Source organism: Oncorhynchus gorbuscha, linkage group LG16 (genome assembly GCF_021184085.1).
Source record: "Oncorhynchus gorbuscha isolate QuinsamMale2020 ecotype Even-year linkage group LG16, OgorEven_v1.0, whole genome shotgun sequence".
NCBI lineage: Eukaryota > Metazoa > Chordata > Actinopteri > Salmoniformes > Salmonidae > Oncorhynchus > Oncorhynchus gorbuscha.
The window spans coordinates 64,406,118-64,421,988 of record NC_060188.1 but is presented as its reverse complement, the minus strand read 5'-3'; the positions used below and the strand labels follow the sequence as shown (position 1 = coordinate 64,421,988).

Sequence of the window (15,871 nt, the reverse complement as noted above, 5' to 3'; positions counted from 1 at the left end):
TTTTCTGCCTGTCTCCTCTCTCTGTTTGCCTGTTTCTCTCTTTCACCTCCTCTTTCTGTCTCTCCCACCCCATTCTGTCTTTCTCTTATATCAATCTTATATCATTGTTGATCTCTCTCTGACTCTGTCTGGCTGGACAACTAGGTGAAATCCCAAGTGAATGTGAAAGGGGAGTGGAAAAGCTTGTCTCTTGTTTTTTACATGCCTATCTCACTCTTTTCCCCCTCTCTCAGAGAGGACGTTCCCCCTCCGAAGAGCCGTGTGTCAACGGCTCGCTCTTTCACCAGCGTGGGCAGCCAGCGTTCCTCCCTGGGCTCCATGTCCCCCTCCAACCTGCATGAGTACGCCCTCAAGCCCCAGTATGACAAGATCCCCTCTGTGGAGGAGTATGAGAGGCCCCCCAGCCACACACCCCTGCCACCGCCTGTCGCCAGCAAGATAGCCGGCCGTAACCTCAGCCGCATGGGCGGCATCCCCGTCATGATCCCCGCCCAAAACAAGGACGGCTCCATTGTGTAATGGAGAGAGAGCGAAGGAGAAAGGGAGGGTTTGGGACTGGGGGACACTAGCCAGAGAGGAGGTGGGGGGCTGGTCTGGCAACTGGAGAGAGGGAGGGGTGGGACTGGGGGACACTAGCCAGAGAGGAGGTGGGGGCTGGTCTGGTAACTGGAGAGAGGGAGGGGTGGGACTGGGGGACACTAGCCAGAGAGGAGGTAGGGGGCTGGTCTGGTAACTGGAGAGAGGGAGGGGTGGGACTGGGGGACACTAGCCAGAGAGGAGGTAGGGGGCTGGTCTGGTAACTGGAGAGAGGGAGGGGTGGAACTGGGGGACACTAGCCAGAGAGGAGGTGTGGGGCTGGTCTGGTAACTGGAGAGAGGGAGGGGTGGGACTGGGGGACACTAGCCAGAGAGGAGGTGGGGGGCTGGTCTGGCAACTGGAGAGATGGAGGGGTGGGACTGGGGGACACTAGCCAGAGAGGAGGTGGGGTGACTGATTTTATGTCCTCCACCACTCCTCATCAGCTGTGGCGCCGTACTGAGGAGAAAAGAGATGCAGTACTGTACCATAACACATCAGGCCCACTATGAACTATGTACAGTACTGTACCATTACACATCAGACCCACTATGAACTATTTACAGTACTGTACCATCACACATCAGACCCACTATGAACTATTTACTGAAGGCAAAAAACAACAGATCCTTTTATGAATTTGACTTCCTGATCTTTCTGATAAGCAGACACACAAATACTAGGGTGGCTAGCTACATTTTAATGGTCAATTCAGAAAGGTTGCTTTGTACATAGTTGAAATGCATGGTGCTAGCTGGCCCGGTCCCTAGAGATGTGTGCAGAGCAAACCAAGGTCTCTGATTGGCCTATGGTGGGTTTGTACTGTGAAAGTATGACAGCTGTATTGATGTGTTTCTGGGCGGAGGAAATGTACAGTCCTACTCCACAGTCTTTTGGATGAAATGCCAAAAATATAATCAGACAAAGGTTTATATCAAATCTCTCAGTAACATTTTTTAAAATATTTTTCATATTTGACAATAACCCCTCCACACACACATTTGTTTAATTTATTTTAAGAATAGGGGTTGCCGAAGGGATTCAAGATTTCTGCTTTTCAAATTAGTTTGTTATCATGTGGTTACCTTTATAAAAGATGTTAATTCCACTGGTTGGACTGGCTGATGTAATGGGCATGTTTGCCAGCCCTGAGAGCAGTTGACCATTTGAATGTTCCAGCTTGGGCTGGGAGGGACGGATGGTCAGGGTTGGTCAACGACACGGGGGGGGGGGGGGAGTTAAGCCACCCCATCTTGTGATTGGTGGATTGTTGTTTCTTTGCCAGGCTTACACCCCATCTTCTCCCTTTCTCCCGCCCCTCTCTACAAGTTCCTAGAATAGGCAGTGTGTTGGAGAATAGGGGGGGGTGTGGCTTCACTGAACAATCATATTTGATTGTGTTTGACTGCCACCAGCTCAGGCCCCCAACCCTTCTCACCCCACCAGTACACCCCTCCCCCAACACACATTTCGTATTAGCAGGATGCCCGCGGTTACACTGTTGGCTATTATTAACCCTCTCTGTTGTTTAACCATATAACCAAAAGGTCTCCCCACAGTAGTTCCCAGAAAACATTCTGGATTTGGAACCGCATACCTAGGATTCAATATCGCATTGAACCACCTCTTTCAATGGTCATTATTAAGTTTAGTGGTTCGTTCATGCACCACCATTTGTGAAGGATAAATGAAGGATGTACATGTATGTTACAGTATGTTACATGATATATGGAAGGAAGTGAGTGTTAAGGGGAAGAAGTAAACATTAGAATATTGAGTCACAGGTGTTCACAGGTTTAGGCTGCACCTACAGTACAGTAACTGTTCTCTAGGGTTCCCATGCTGTACCCTAGCTCTATCACGCAGTCAGTCACAACAGGCTGGTCCCAGTCTCAGTCACAGCCCCAGTGCTTCTGCGCAGCTCAGATGACTTGTTTCTGTGATTGACATCACTGTGCCTTGTCTGTACTGACTTGTATCACACACACATACTGTTGTAGCCACAGGCCCCTAAGTAGATGTCTATGTCTCAGTGGACACAGACACCTCCCTGGTTGTGTGCTTGCCTTTTATTGTTGATGTGCGCCATACATGTATGTTTTGTAGCCAACTATCATTGCCATGTATGGTGCTTGGCACAAGAGTTGGCTTCAGTACTTATAGTTTGGCTATAATGGACCTTTAGTACCAGGCCTACATCGGGCATAATAACCAGTCCACTTTACATGGTTCCGGATCCTGTGTAATACTGCATCGCAGTTTACATTAGTTCTGTATTTAAACTGTTGCAATGTTTTAAAACATTTCCCAAACATTGACTCATACAGTTGTTGCTTCTTTTTTAATTCATTATTTAATTTTTAGTTTTATTTGTATGAAGGCTTTGGTTGTATGTGTAAATCTACTGTAAATGTGACACGATCTCTAGAACTTATCTCACCACACTTACTCTAGTGCTCTGTATGTATAATGATGCTCTGCAGTACTTTGCTTGGTTAATGTGTATCTAAAACATGATCGCTGGGTGTTATCAATAACAGTAGAGGGTGAAAGCCTGTTCATTCAGCTGGGCACTATAGCTCTGTTTCAGGATCCACACTAGCATCTTAGTTCCAATGAATATGAATGATTATTTGATGGATCAGCCATGTTATGGATTGTATAAGTTTGACATGGATGTGTGCGTGTCCAGATTCTAAATAGTATACTAGCATGGTTATTGTAACAGAGCCCGTTCTGTGTGTGAATAGAATGTGGTAGATTTGGGGTGGATGAAGTGGAGGTGATGGGTGTAGAGCACTTTCTGAATTGTACAATAGTCCCGCGCCTCTCCTCATTGTGGCAGGTGTAACTTCACACCCATGGGACAGGAGCCACATCCTCCTGCTGCACCGACGCAGGTTGTGAAGTAAAACCCACCCCATGCACTACCCCAAGGTGGAAAAGCTGTCAGTTCTCTCCAAGCCCAGGGAACTGAGTGTGTGTGTGAATGTCTGGAGGGGGCCCAGATATATATATATATATATATATATATATATATATATATATATATATATATATATATATATATATATATATATATATATATATATATATATATATATATATATATATATATATATATAGTATTTTAGTAGAATAGACCTTCAACTGCTGACAAACTGTACAGAGTCATATTGTACAGTCCCTCTCAACTCCGGAAATTAATGATAAGAACTACTAACATGATATTTACTGTAGCTTTTAAAAGAAGTGTACTAATATTGTATTAATATTTTTTCTTTCGGGGCTTTGTTTGCACATTGTGTGATCAAACCTGTTTTTATTTTTTATTTGTGTGTCATTTTTGTGCTGTATTTTTAAATAATAAAAGGACATAAAATGAAAAAAATAGTCCTTTCTTTTCCATAGCAGCAGCTGTTGACTTTGTCTTAAATCATAGTGCTTTTCTCTAACCAGGTCTCAGCAGCCAGCCAATCTTTATCCTCTGGAGCCCTGGCTGGCCTCCTGCAGGCTTCCATTCTGATTAATTTTAATCGGGCAGTGATTTTCACCCCTAACGCCAGTTGAGGTGACTTTCTAACCTCTAATGACTATAATTAATCAATGAAGCACAGAGGCACTACGATCAGAAACCGCTTGGCAAAAATCCACAGCTCCATTGAAACAGGCAGCACTAGAGCATTACGTATACTAGCCTGATTCGCACCATAGGGCCGAGCCGTACTGGACTGGCCTGGGTACACATCCACCAGAGTTGCTTGAGCCATGCTGGAAAGGACCATGTGAAAGTAAAATATCAGAGCCAGCACAGCCTGGTTCGTGTTGGGCATATCGCTTGAATCAAAACTGTGTAGGGGAGACTGGTGGAAATTGTAACAACTTGAATTTCTCCAAACAGAAATAAGCTAGAGCAATGAACTCACTCAGTACGTACCTGTTTAGGTTCTCTCCCTACTAGAAAGGTTTTTGCCAAATATCAAAATTTGTTCGTTTTATAAGCAAATGTGTGCTTTTTAGGGGTGAACTTAGTTTTTTCAACCGGATGAATATATATTTTTTGTACTGTCCAATATTTCAAACTAGCATAATGTTCATCACCATGTTGGCTAAATGTCACAACTCTCTTGAGTTTGACTGCTAAGGTTGGGGACAATTGTAACAGAGTGCTAAAATGGCCCTGAGCCAAGGAGCCAAATTATTTAAAAAACAAAACTATTTTCATTTTAAGATATGAATTATACCAATAATAACTTTAAATAGCCTTGGGGTCATGTAGAGTGCCAAAGAAGTTGTAAACAGATATGAACTGAGAACCATCAGACTGTTCAAACTGTTTTGAGACTGAATGCCCATGCACATATGGGTATAACTGTAAATATTGGTCAGGTACATAAAAATACATATTTCTCGCAAAATCATTACATACTCTGTCTGATATAATTCATAAACACATTTTTTTAAAGGGAAGTGCGCTAAAGTGTACAAATTCCTCTTTTTTCCTGCCTAGCAATTATCTGCCAGCCTCTAGCTAACTCGACGGTTAACCCATCAACTTCTAGTGAATTTTTGTTTTCATTTCAACAATTTACAGCTCTCTGCCCCCCTGATTGCTGAATCATGAACCTATATTTTTAACCTGACGGTTATATCTGGTACTATCCCCAAGATTTGGAAGGCGGCCCATAAAATATTAGAATCCTTATTAGAATCCTTGATTCCTTCTCAGCTGAGATCTTATCTTTGAAATGTATTTCTAAATGTACATCAGTTGAGTTTTTATACCAGGTCATAGTACTATCTCTGCTGCATCCCTAGTTATAACTGATGTGTTTAACTGTATGGATAAAAGGCAACATTGTGCTACCCTCTTCTTTGACCTGATACGTTTCATCACTCACTGCTAATTCAGAGGCTTTCCTCAATCGGCCTGGAGTAGGCTGCATGTAACTGTTTAAAAAAATGACATGACAGATCGAACTCAATGTGTATTGAGTGATGGTGTTAAATGAGGTTTTCTGGACATTACAAAAAGGTGCATATGTACTTTGGATTATGTCCATATTGATCTTGTCCCTACTTGACATCTATCCAGATATTTGTGTCTTTTAAAAAGCATATTGAGAAGTTGAGGATAAAAATTGGCTTTTTCTATAGAAATATGTCTGCCTTTCGCCAAATAGAAAGCAAATTATTCAACAGTCCTATTGGTCCTAGACTATGGTGACTTCATATGAACGCAGCTGCCACTTCATAAAAAGCAATTAGATGCAGTTTATCATAGCGCACTGTGCTTTATGACAGGCAACTCTTGTTGCACTCATCACTGCATTCTCTACTGGAAAGTTGGTTGATTTTCACGTAGGTTATTACATTGCTGTTTTCATTATAAAGCCCTTTTATAAAAAGTGCCCCTGTACCTAACATCATTGCTAAAGAACATTTTAAAGCTGATATACCTAACTCAGTAGAGGCCAAAGTAATTTCCAGAGTTAACATCGCTGAGACCGGGGTAACTCGTAACATACACACTCAGTCTCAGCGATGTTAACTCTGGAAATTACTTTGGTCTCTACGGAGTTGGGTATATCAGCTTTAAAATGTTATGTTCTGGTGCCTCTAGGGCAATTCAGAAAGCTGATTGAGGACCTTTTTAATGATGAATGTGTTGTTTTTTTTAAAGACTGTTTTTCTTTCTGCTTGCATTTTGTATTCATATTGGTGTTTTTTCTGTAATTAATGTATAGTATTAGTCAAAAGTTTGGACACACCTACTCAGGGTTTTTCTTTATTTTTACTATTTTCTACATTGTAGAATAATAGTGAAGACATCAAAACTATGAAATTACACATGGAATCCTGTAGTAACCAAAAAAGTGTTACAAATCAAAATATATTTTATATTTGAGATACTTCAAAGTAGCCACCCTTTGCCTTGATGACCGCTTTGCACACTCTTGGCAAGGAGTTCCCACACTTGTTGGCTGCTTTTTCTTCACTCTGCCATCCAACTCATCCCATACCATCTCAATTGGGTTGAGGTCGGGTGATTGTGGAGGCCAGGTCATCTGATGCAACACTCCATCGCTCTCCTTCTTGGTCAAATAGCCCTTACACAGCCTGGAGGTGTGTTTTGGGTCATTGTCCTGTTGATAGTCCCACTAAGCGCAAACCAAGTGGGATGGCGTATTACTGCAGAATGCTGTGGTAGCCATGCAGGTTAAGTGTGCCTTGATTTCTAAATAAATCACTGACATTGTCACCAGCAAAGCACCACTACACCTCCTCCTCCATGCTTCACGGTGGGAACCACACATGCGGAGATCATCCTAATCTGTGTTTAACAAAGACACGGTGGTTGGAACCAAAAACCTAACATTTGGACTCATCAGACCAAAGGACATCTTTCCACCGGTCTAATGTCCATTGCTCGTGTTTCTTTGCCGAAGCAAGTCTCTTCTTCTTATTGGTGTCCTTTAGTAGTGGTTACTTTGCAGCAATTTGACCATGAAGGCCGGATTCACGCAGTTTCCTCTGAACAGTTGATGTTGAGATGTGTCTGTTACTTGAACTCTGTGAAGAATTTATTTGGGCTGCAATCTGAGGTGGAGTTAATTGCCCATTTCTGAGGCAGGTAACTCTAAAGAACTTATCCTCAACTACAGAGGTAACTCTGGGTCTTCCTTTCCTGTGGCGGTCCTCATGAGAGCCAGGTTCATCATAGCGCTTGATCGTTTTTGTGACTGCACAAAGTTCTTGAAATGCTCCGTATTGACTAACCTTCATGTCTTAAAGTAATGATGGACTGTAATTTCTCTTTGCTTATTCTTGCCATAATATGGACTTGTTTTTTTACTAAATAGGGCTATCTTCTGTATTCCACCCCTACATTGTCACAACACAAATGATTGGCTCAAACGCATTAAGAAGGAATTAAATTCCACAAATGAACTTTTAACAAGGCACACCTGTTAATTGAAATGCATTCCAGGTGACTACTCATGAAGCTGGTTGAGAGAATGCCAAGAGTGTGTAAAGCTGTAATCAAGGCAAAGGGTGACTACTTTGAAGAACCTCAAATATAAAATTTGTTTAACACTTATTTGGTTACTACATTATTTCATAGTTTTGATGTAAAAAATCAATAAAAACCCTTGAACGAGGAGGTCCAAACTTTTGACTGGTACTGTAATTCAGGGCTTATCTGTAAAACATACCTTGGTATTAGTATGACTCTCTGATAAAATAAAGATAAAATCAAAACTGAATAAAAGTGTGTTTATTTAGTACATTTTTTAAGTGTTATATTTGACCCCAACTACTGTTTGGCATGGAGCCAAATGCAAAGTCTGGACTATTCCGATTTAAATCAATATTGTGATTCAACCGTTTTATGTACAGAGATTTAAATGGTATGAATGATTTGGAGACAGATGCACATTTCTTCTATAAAAAATGACTGGCCTAGTTCAAGCGTCCCAGCAATAGAGCAAAAGACCAAAAATATACAATTGCCCCGTCTCCCCCTACTCCAGGGCTGGTTTGACTTTAGGCAACAGGGGCGTAATGTCTTTGCTCTGTGTTTCGCGCACTGACTTGTCCTATAGCCCTTCCTGACTCATTGTTATTCCTCTGCTATAGTGTAGCACTTTGCCCTCTAACAACATGTCCTCACTCCTCTACTCTGTGAAAGGACTGAGGGAACACTACAAGTCAAAATTGACTTAGCCACCTTCAATTACAGACCATTTCCTGTCCTAGTTAATGTGGTTGCTAATTATTGGCATGGCGAGTCACAGCTAATAAGCAGCGTGGTACAAATGAGCTCCGATAGCAGCTCAACTGAGTTGGATACAGTGGAGTAACTAAGATTAATGATTTGGATGGATCAGGCATGTTATGAATTGTAAAAGTTTGACTTTGATGTGTGTTCATCCAGATTTTTAAAATCTGTTTTTATGTTGCCCTCTTGCTCATGATTTTGACATATTGGTAGCTGGATCAATAGCTCTGAGGGTCTGTTGTGTCTGTCTGGGTAGGCAGGCCGAGTGTTTCACTGGTGGCCAATAAACCGACTAAAGCAGAACGTCCATAACTATAATTGGGTGCTTGTTAATGGATAGGACCCAAGACCATTGATCTGATCTGCGGTGAGTGTTGAAATCAATCATGGACCCTAATGACTGGACCCGATAGCTCTCTAATACACACACACACACACACACACACACACACACACACACACACACACACACACACACACACACACACACACACACACACACACACACACACACACACACACACACACACACACACACACACACACACACACACACACACACACACACACACACACACATTGGACTATGCAATGGGTTTGTTTATCTGGCCTTGAATTATCACAGTCATAGCCATCATCATAATAGTCTGTATGGATTGTCTCCTGGGATAATAATTACACTTTTAGAACTGTGTATTCACAACATTCATTCAAAAGGCATTCAGTAGCTGTTGCCTATATTGCATGTGGGAGTGGATTCATGGGGTTATGTATGCACCATTCTCATTTCATTCCCTAGTCCCATTCTGTCTTTAATATATTTGATTGAAATGTCTTTTCTCATTCCATTTTCAATATGTGACTAATTCTACCTCCTCATACAAAGAGAGAGAGGGAAAAGACTGGCATTTGTTAAGCACCTGGGGATTTGTGTGACCTACCTCCCCTGCTCCCTCCCTTTTGCCTGCTAGTCAAGGTATTAATTGTTAGCACATATCGGGGTTTAGGGGGGAGAGGGAGAGAGTGCTTATTGGTTCTCCAGGAGGGTTTCCTTGGCAACGTTATCTGGTTGTACACAGTCTAAGCCGGCTGCGTAGCTGGTTGATTTATCCTGTAATCGTAATTGCTCCCTGCTAACAAAAGGACCCTCTAAAAGCATTGGTCTAATCAAACTTACTCTCCTCCAATTTGTCACTGCCTCACCTGCTGCTGCCGCAGCAAAGCCGTGCAGATTTTAGCAACAGTAATGTTGGAGGGAGAAACAATAGAAATCCTTCCTTTTTTAGACCAGAATCATAGTCATGGTCACTGTGGTAGAGGGAGGGAGTTTACACCACCATCCACTCCCAACATATTGCATTCAGAATGGTGGTGTTTTTACCAACTGCTGAACACTCATTAGTCATATCCTCCCTCTTCCCAGCCATTCCTCCTGTTTTATCTTCTATTCCCAGAGGGGGGAGCACATCGCCTCACTACCATTTGGCTACTAGTATCATCTAGCTTAGCTAGATAAAGGATCATGTGTTTTTAGCTGAAGCTCATTAACTAAAGTCACCTCATAACCATTAGTGACTAGACATTTTGGTGACCGATATGCAACTTATAAAGAATGACAACCAGGTTGCTTTTACAAGTGTTTCCTGTAGTTACTGTACTGTATGGAGGACTACAGTGAAGTTAGGAACAGGGAAGTTAGGAACCAATATACACAGGCTGTTTGAAAAAGCTAGCCTTTGCTTTCCTAACAGAAATTTGCATCCTGCAGCACAAACTCCAAAATGTTATGTGACACTGTAAAGTCCATGGAGAATAAGGGCACCTCCACCTAGCTGCCCACTGCACTGAGGCTAGGAAAGACTGTCACCACCGATAAATCCACTATAATTGAGAATTTAAATAAGCATTTTTCTACAGCTGGCCATGCTTTCCACATGGCCACCCCTACCCTGGTCAAAAACCTTGTACACCCCACAGCAACTTGCCCAAGCCTCCCCCATTTATCCTTCACCCAAATCCAGATAGCTGATGTTCTGAAAGAGCTGCACAATTTGGACCCCTACAAATCAGCAGGACTAGACAATCTGGACCCTCTTTTTCTAAAATTATCAGCCGAAATTGTTGCAACCCCTATTACTAGCCTGTTCAACCTCTCTTTCATATCATCTGAGATTCCCAAAGATTGGAAAGCTGCCCCAGTCATCCCCCTCTTTAAAGGGGGAGACACTCTAGACCCAAACTGCTACAGACCTATTTTTATTCTACCCTGTCTTCCTAAGGTCTTCGAAAGCCAAGTTAACTTCATATGGCTGCAGTGGCAGTATTGAGTAGCTTGGATGAAAAGGTGCCCAGAGTAAACTGCCTGCTCCTCAGTCTCAGTTGCTAATATATGCATTTTATTATTAGTATTGGATAGAAAACACTCTGCAGTTTCTAAAACTGTTTGAATGATGTCTGTGAGTATAACAGAACTCAAATGGCAGGCAAAAACCTGAGAGGAAGTCCAAACAGGAAGTGGGAAATCTGAGGTTGGTTGATTTTCAACTCAGCCCCTATTGAATACACAGTGGGATATTGGTTATGTTGCACTTCCTAAGGCTTCTACTAGATGTCAACCGTCTTTAGAAACTTGTTTGAGGATTCTACTGTGAAGGGGGAGAGAATGAGAGAAGATTGAGTCAGAGGTCTGCCAGCAGTTACGCGCTGGTCACGCGCATTTCACATGAGAGGTAGCTCGCACTCCTTTGCTTTTCTGAAGACAAAGGAATTCTCCGGTTGGAATATTATTGAAGTTTTATGTTAAAGATTGATTCCATACATCGTTTGACATGTTTCTACGGACAGTAACGGAACTTTTTGACATTTCGTCTGCAACTAGTGAACGCTCTTTGTGACTTTGGATTTGTTTACCAAACGCGCAAACAAAAGTTGCTATTTGGACATAAATGATGGACATTATCAAACAAACCAAACATTTCATGTGGAACTGGGATTCCTGGGAGTGCATTCTGATGAAGATCATCAAAGGTAAGTGAATATTTATAATGTTATTTCTGATTTCTGTTGACTCCAACATGGCGGATATATCTATTTGTTTTCTGAGTGCCGTTCTCAGATTATTGCATGGTTTGCTTTTTCCGTAAAGCTTTTTTGAAATCTGACACAGCAGTTGCATTAAGGAGAAGTTGATATATTTCCATGTCTAACTCTTGTATTTTCATCAACAATTATAATGAGCATTTCTGTAAACTGGTGGCCGGTATATCACCAGTTTTTGGAACTAGTGAACATAAAGCGCCAATGTACACTGAGGTTTTGTTATATAAAAATGCACTTTATCGAACAAAACATACATGTACTGTGTAACATGAAGTCCTATGAGTGTCATCTGATGAAGATCATCAAAGGTTAGTGATTCATTTTATCTCTATTTGTGCTTTTTGTGACTCCTCTCTTTGGCTGGAAAAATGGCTGAATTTTTCTGTGACTTGGCGGTGACCTAACATAATCGTTTGTGGTGCTTTCGCTGTAAAGCCTATTTGAAATAAGACACATTGGTGGGATTAACAACAAGATTACCTTTAAAATGGTATATGGTACATGTATGTTTGAGGAATTTGAATTATGAGATTTCTGTTGTTTGAATTTGGAGCTCTGTACTTTCACTGGCTGTTGTCATATCAATCCAGTTAACGAGATATCAGCCCTAAGATTAACAAACAGATCACCGACCATTTAGAATCCCACCATACCTTCTCCGCTATGCAATCTGGTTTCCGAGCTGGTCATGGGCGCACCTCAGCCACGCTCAAGGTCCTAAACAATATCATAACCTCTATCGATAAGAGACAATACTCTGTAGCTGTATTCATAGACCTGGCCAAGGATTTCGACTCTGTCAATCACCACATTCTTATCGGCAGACTCAACAGCCTTGGTTTCTCAAATTACTGTCTCGCCGGGTTCACCAACTACTTCTCAGACAGAGTTCAGTGTGTCAAATCGGAGGGCCTATTGTCTGGACCTCTCGCAGTCTCTATGGGGGTGCCACAGGGTTCAATTCTTGGGTCAACTCTTTTATCTGTATACATCAATGATGTCACTCTTGCTGCTGGGGATTCTCTGATCCACCTCTACACAGACGACACTATTCTGTATACTTCTGACCCTACCAGCACCTGCCCACCAGTCCAGCAACACTACTCTGGACGGCTCTGACTTAGAATATGTGGACATCTACAAATACCTAGGTGTCTGATTAGACTATAAACTGTAGACTCACATTAAGCATCTGTCACGACTTCCACAGTAGTTGTTCCCATCCTTGTTCGCGCGGTGTTCGGCGGTCGACGTCACCGGCTTTCTAGCTGCCACCAATCCATGTTTAATTTTTCCTTTTGTTTTGTCTGTTTTACACACCTGGTTCCCATCTCATGATTATGTTCCTTATTTAACCCTCTGGTTTCCCTTTCTGTTTTGTGCATGATTGTCTTTCGTGTGTTGGAGTTCGTATCCTGTTTTGTATTTGTTTTATAACGGGATTTTTGTTCCGTTCTCGGATGGAGTAAATACAGTGGTTTTACTCTTACCTGTGTCCTGCGCCTGACTCCTTCAATATCCTCTAGATAGATTCTGACGGCATCTCCAATCCAAAATTAAATCTAGAATCGGCGTCCTATTTCGCAACAAAGCATCCTTCACTCATGCTGCCAAACATACCCTCGTAAAACTGACTATCCTACTGATCCTTGACTTCGGCAATGTCATTTACAAAATAGCCTCCAACACTCTACTCAGCAAATTGGAGGCAGTCTATCACAGTACCATCCACTTTGTCACCAAAGTCCCATATACTACCCACCACTGCGACCTGTATGCTCTCGTTTGCTGGCTCGCTTCATATTCTTCGCCAAACCCACTAGCTCCAGGTCATCTATAAGTCTTTGCTAGGTAAAGCCCCGCCTTATCTCAGCTCACTGGTCACCATAGCAGCACCCACCCAGAGCACGAGCTCCAGCAGGTATATTTCACTGGTCACCACCAAAGCCAATTCCTCCTTTGCCCGCCTTTCCTTCCAGTTCTCTGCTGCCAATGACTGGAACGAATTGCAAAAATCACTGAGGCTGGAGACTGATATCTCCCTCACTAACTTTAAGCACCAGCTGTCAGGGCAGCTTACAGATCATTGCACCTGTAAATAGCCCATCTGTAAATAGCCCATCCAACTACCTCATCCCCATACTGTTATTTTTTGTTTGTTGCTCCTTTGCACCCCAGTATCTCTACTTGCACATTTGTCTCCTGCACATCTATCACTCCAGTGTTTAATTGCTAAATTGTAATTATTTCGCCACTATGGCCTATTTAATATATAATAATAATAATAATAATAATAATATTATTTATTGCCTTAACTCCCTTATTTTACCTCATTTGCACACACTGTATATTGACTTTTTTCTATTGTGTATGTTTGTTTATTCCATGTGTAACTCTGTGTTGTCGTTTGTGTCACACTGCTTTGCTTTGTCCTGGCCAGGTCACAGTTGTAAATGAGAACTTGTTCTCAACTGGCCTACCTGGTTAAATAAAGGTGAAATAAAAAAATAAAAAATAAAACAGTGCTTGGGGTGTAGACTAGAGGACGATGGTGGTCAATGGATCAGTATGACATTATCATTATTACCAAGGACATCATTAGGCCAGTCACACCACAGGAATGGAGAATGCACTGCGTGAGGGGAATTATTTTCATCAGAGAGCTGCTCTTCACTTCTGTTCCATATGGTGGTGAAGGAGAAAATAATGTTTAAGAATCCGGAGAGGAGAGGAGGAGATCAGGTCAGCGGCAGACAGACTGGGAAGTGAGGGTGGGTGAGCTGGTTTAATATCCTGTCAGTGGTGTGAATCACAGCAGGCATGCAGGGAGAGATCGCAAACACTGATCTCCTGTCAGTGGTGTGAATCACAGCAGGCATGCAGGGAGAGATCGCAAACACTCTGATCTCCTGTCAGTGGTGTGAATCACAGCAGGCATGCAGGGAGAGATCGCAAACACTCTGATCTCCTGTCAGTGGTGTGAATCACAGCAGGCATGCAGGGAGAGATCGCAAACACTCTGATCTCCTGTCAGTGAGTACATCTACATCCCACAGCAGCAGCTCAGCTTCATGGTGTTATGTGTAATTTAGCTGAAGTTTGGAGGGAAAGACCACACCTGAAACATTTACAACTCCTCCCGTCCCACTAATCAATCAGTTTACTACTCCTCCCATCACCAATCAATGCCTGTGTAAACACTCACCCTACCCAGTTCCTGTTATTGTAATATTTTGTTGCATTTCGCACCCACTCCCATCAGGTCTTGTTCACTAAACCTCTACCTCTTGTTTCTCGCTGTCGATAATAATCTGTTATGTAAAAAACAACACTTGTTCTTAGTTAAGGCTGACGTTTATCTCAACGAGTAGCATCTCAAAATACAACGGAAATAGAACCCCCACATCACCTAGTCATTTCTGACAAAAACACATCAACAAAATAGACTATCCAATCCATTATACGAATCATGGATGCTATACTAGACAATCAGTGTGGAACACAACACTCGCATCAAGGACTAGCAAGCTACCTGCCTTCCTGACAATTCCTTCCCGCCAAACCAGCCAGGTCAGGTTAGAAGACATTATTCACCTCCGCGCGTCTGCGGCCCATTCTCAAGAGTCCTCTCCCATAGGCAGCCTAGCAATTAAGAGCGCTGGACCAGTAACTGAAAGGTCACTGGTTTGAATCCCAGAGATGACTAGGTGAAAAATAGGTCGATGGAACCTTGAGCAAGGCACTTAACCCTAATTGCTCCCGTAAGTCACTCTGGATAAGAGTATCTGCTATATTACTAAAATGTAAATGTAATGCTTCCCCCAGCGCTCTGCCCCGACTCAGCCTCACTAGTTTTTGTTCCAGCCTTTGAGCCAGCCTCATAAGGCTTCGACCCAGACTTCACTTGTCTTTAACCCAGCCCGGTCGGCCATTGACCCGGCCAATATTTTAAAGCAATAAATCAACAGAAGCCTACAGCTTGGGTCTCCAAATTTCCTCCTAACAAATTATGAGGGCATACAATTAAAACACTGAATATAGGCACAGCTATTTATAGCCTACTTCACTGTGGAAAAAGGGCCGCAATACATGTCATGTTGATATGACATTCAGTTTGCTTCCATATGGCTGGTTTCACAGTGGTCTCCAGGGATCATAGGGAAAAATCCTCTAAAATCAAATCAAACTGTATTAGGCTCATGCGCCGAATACAACAGTGAAATGCTTATTTCCAAGCCCCTAACCAACAATGCAGTTTTAAAAAATACGGATAAGAATAAGAAATAAAAGTAACAAGTAATTAATAAGCAGCAGTAAAATAACAATAGGGAGACCATATACAGGGGGGTACCGGTACAGGATCAATGTGAGGGGGCACCGGTTAGTTGAGGTAATATGTACATGTAGGTAGAG

At 42.3% G+C, this 15,871-nt stretch overlaps 1 protein-coding gene across 1 annotated transcript in view; it reads left to right on the top strand.

Annotated features, from left to right (window-relative positions):
• The window catches only part of LOC123999265 (coxsackievirus and adenovirus receptor homolog), a 55,045-nt gene extending 54,441 nt beyond the window's left edge, over positions 1-604 (top strand). The window contains exon 7 of the mRNA XM_046304854.1: positions 234-604. Coding sequence (XP_046160810.1) covers positions 234-519 — 286 coding nt within the window. The 3' untranslated portion in view covers positions 520-604. The remainder of the gene's footprint in view (positions 1-233) is intronic.
• Positions 605-15,871: the final 15,267 nt, after the last annotated feature.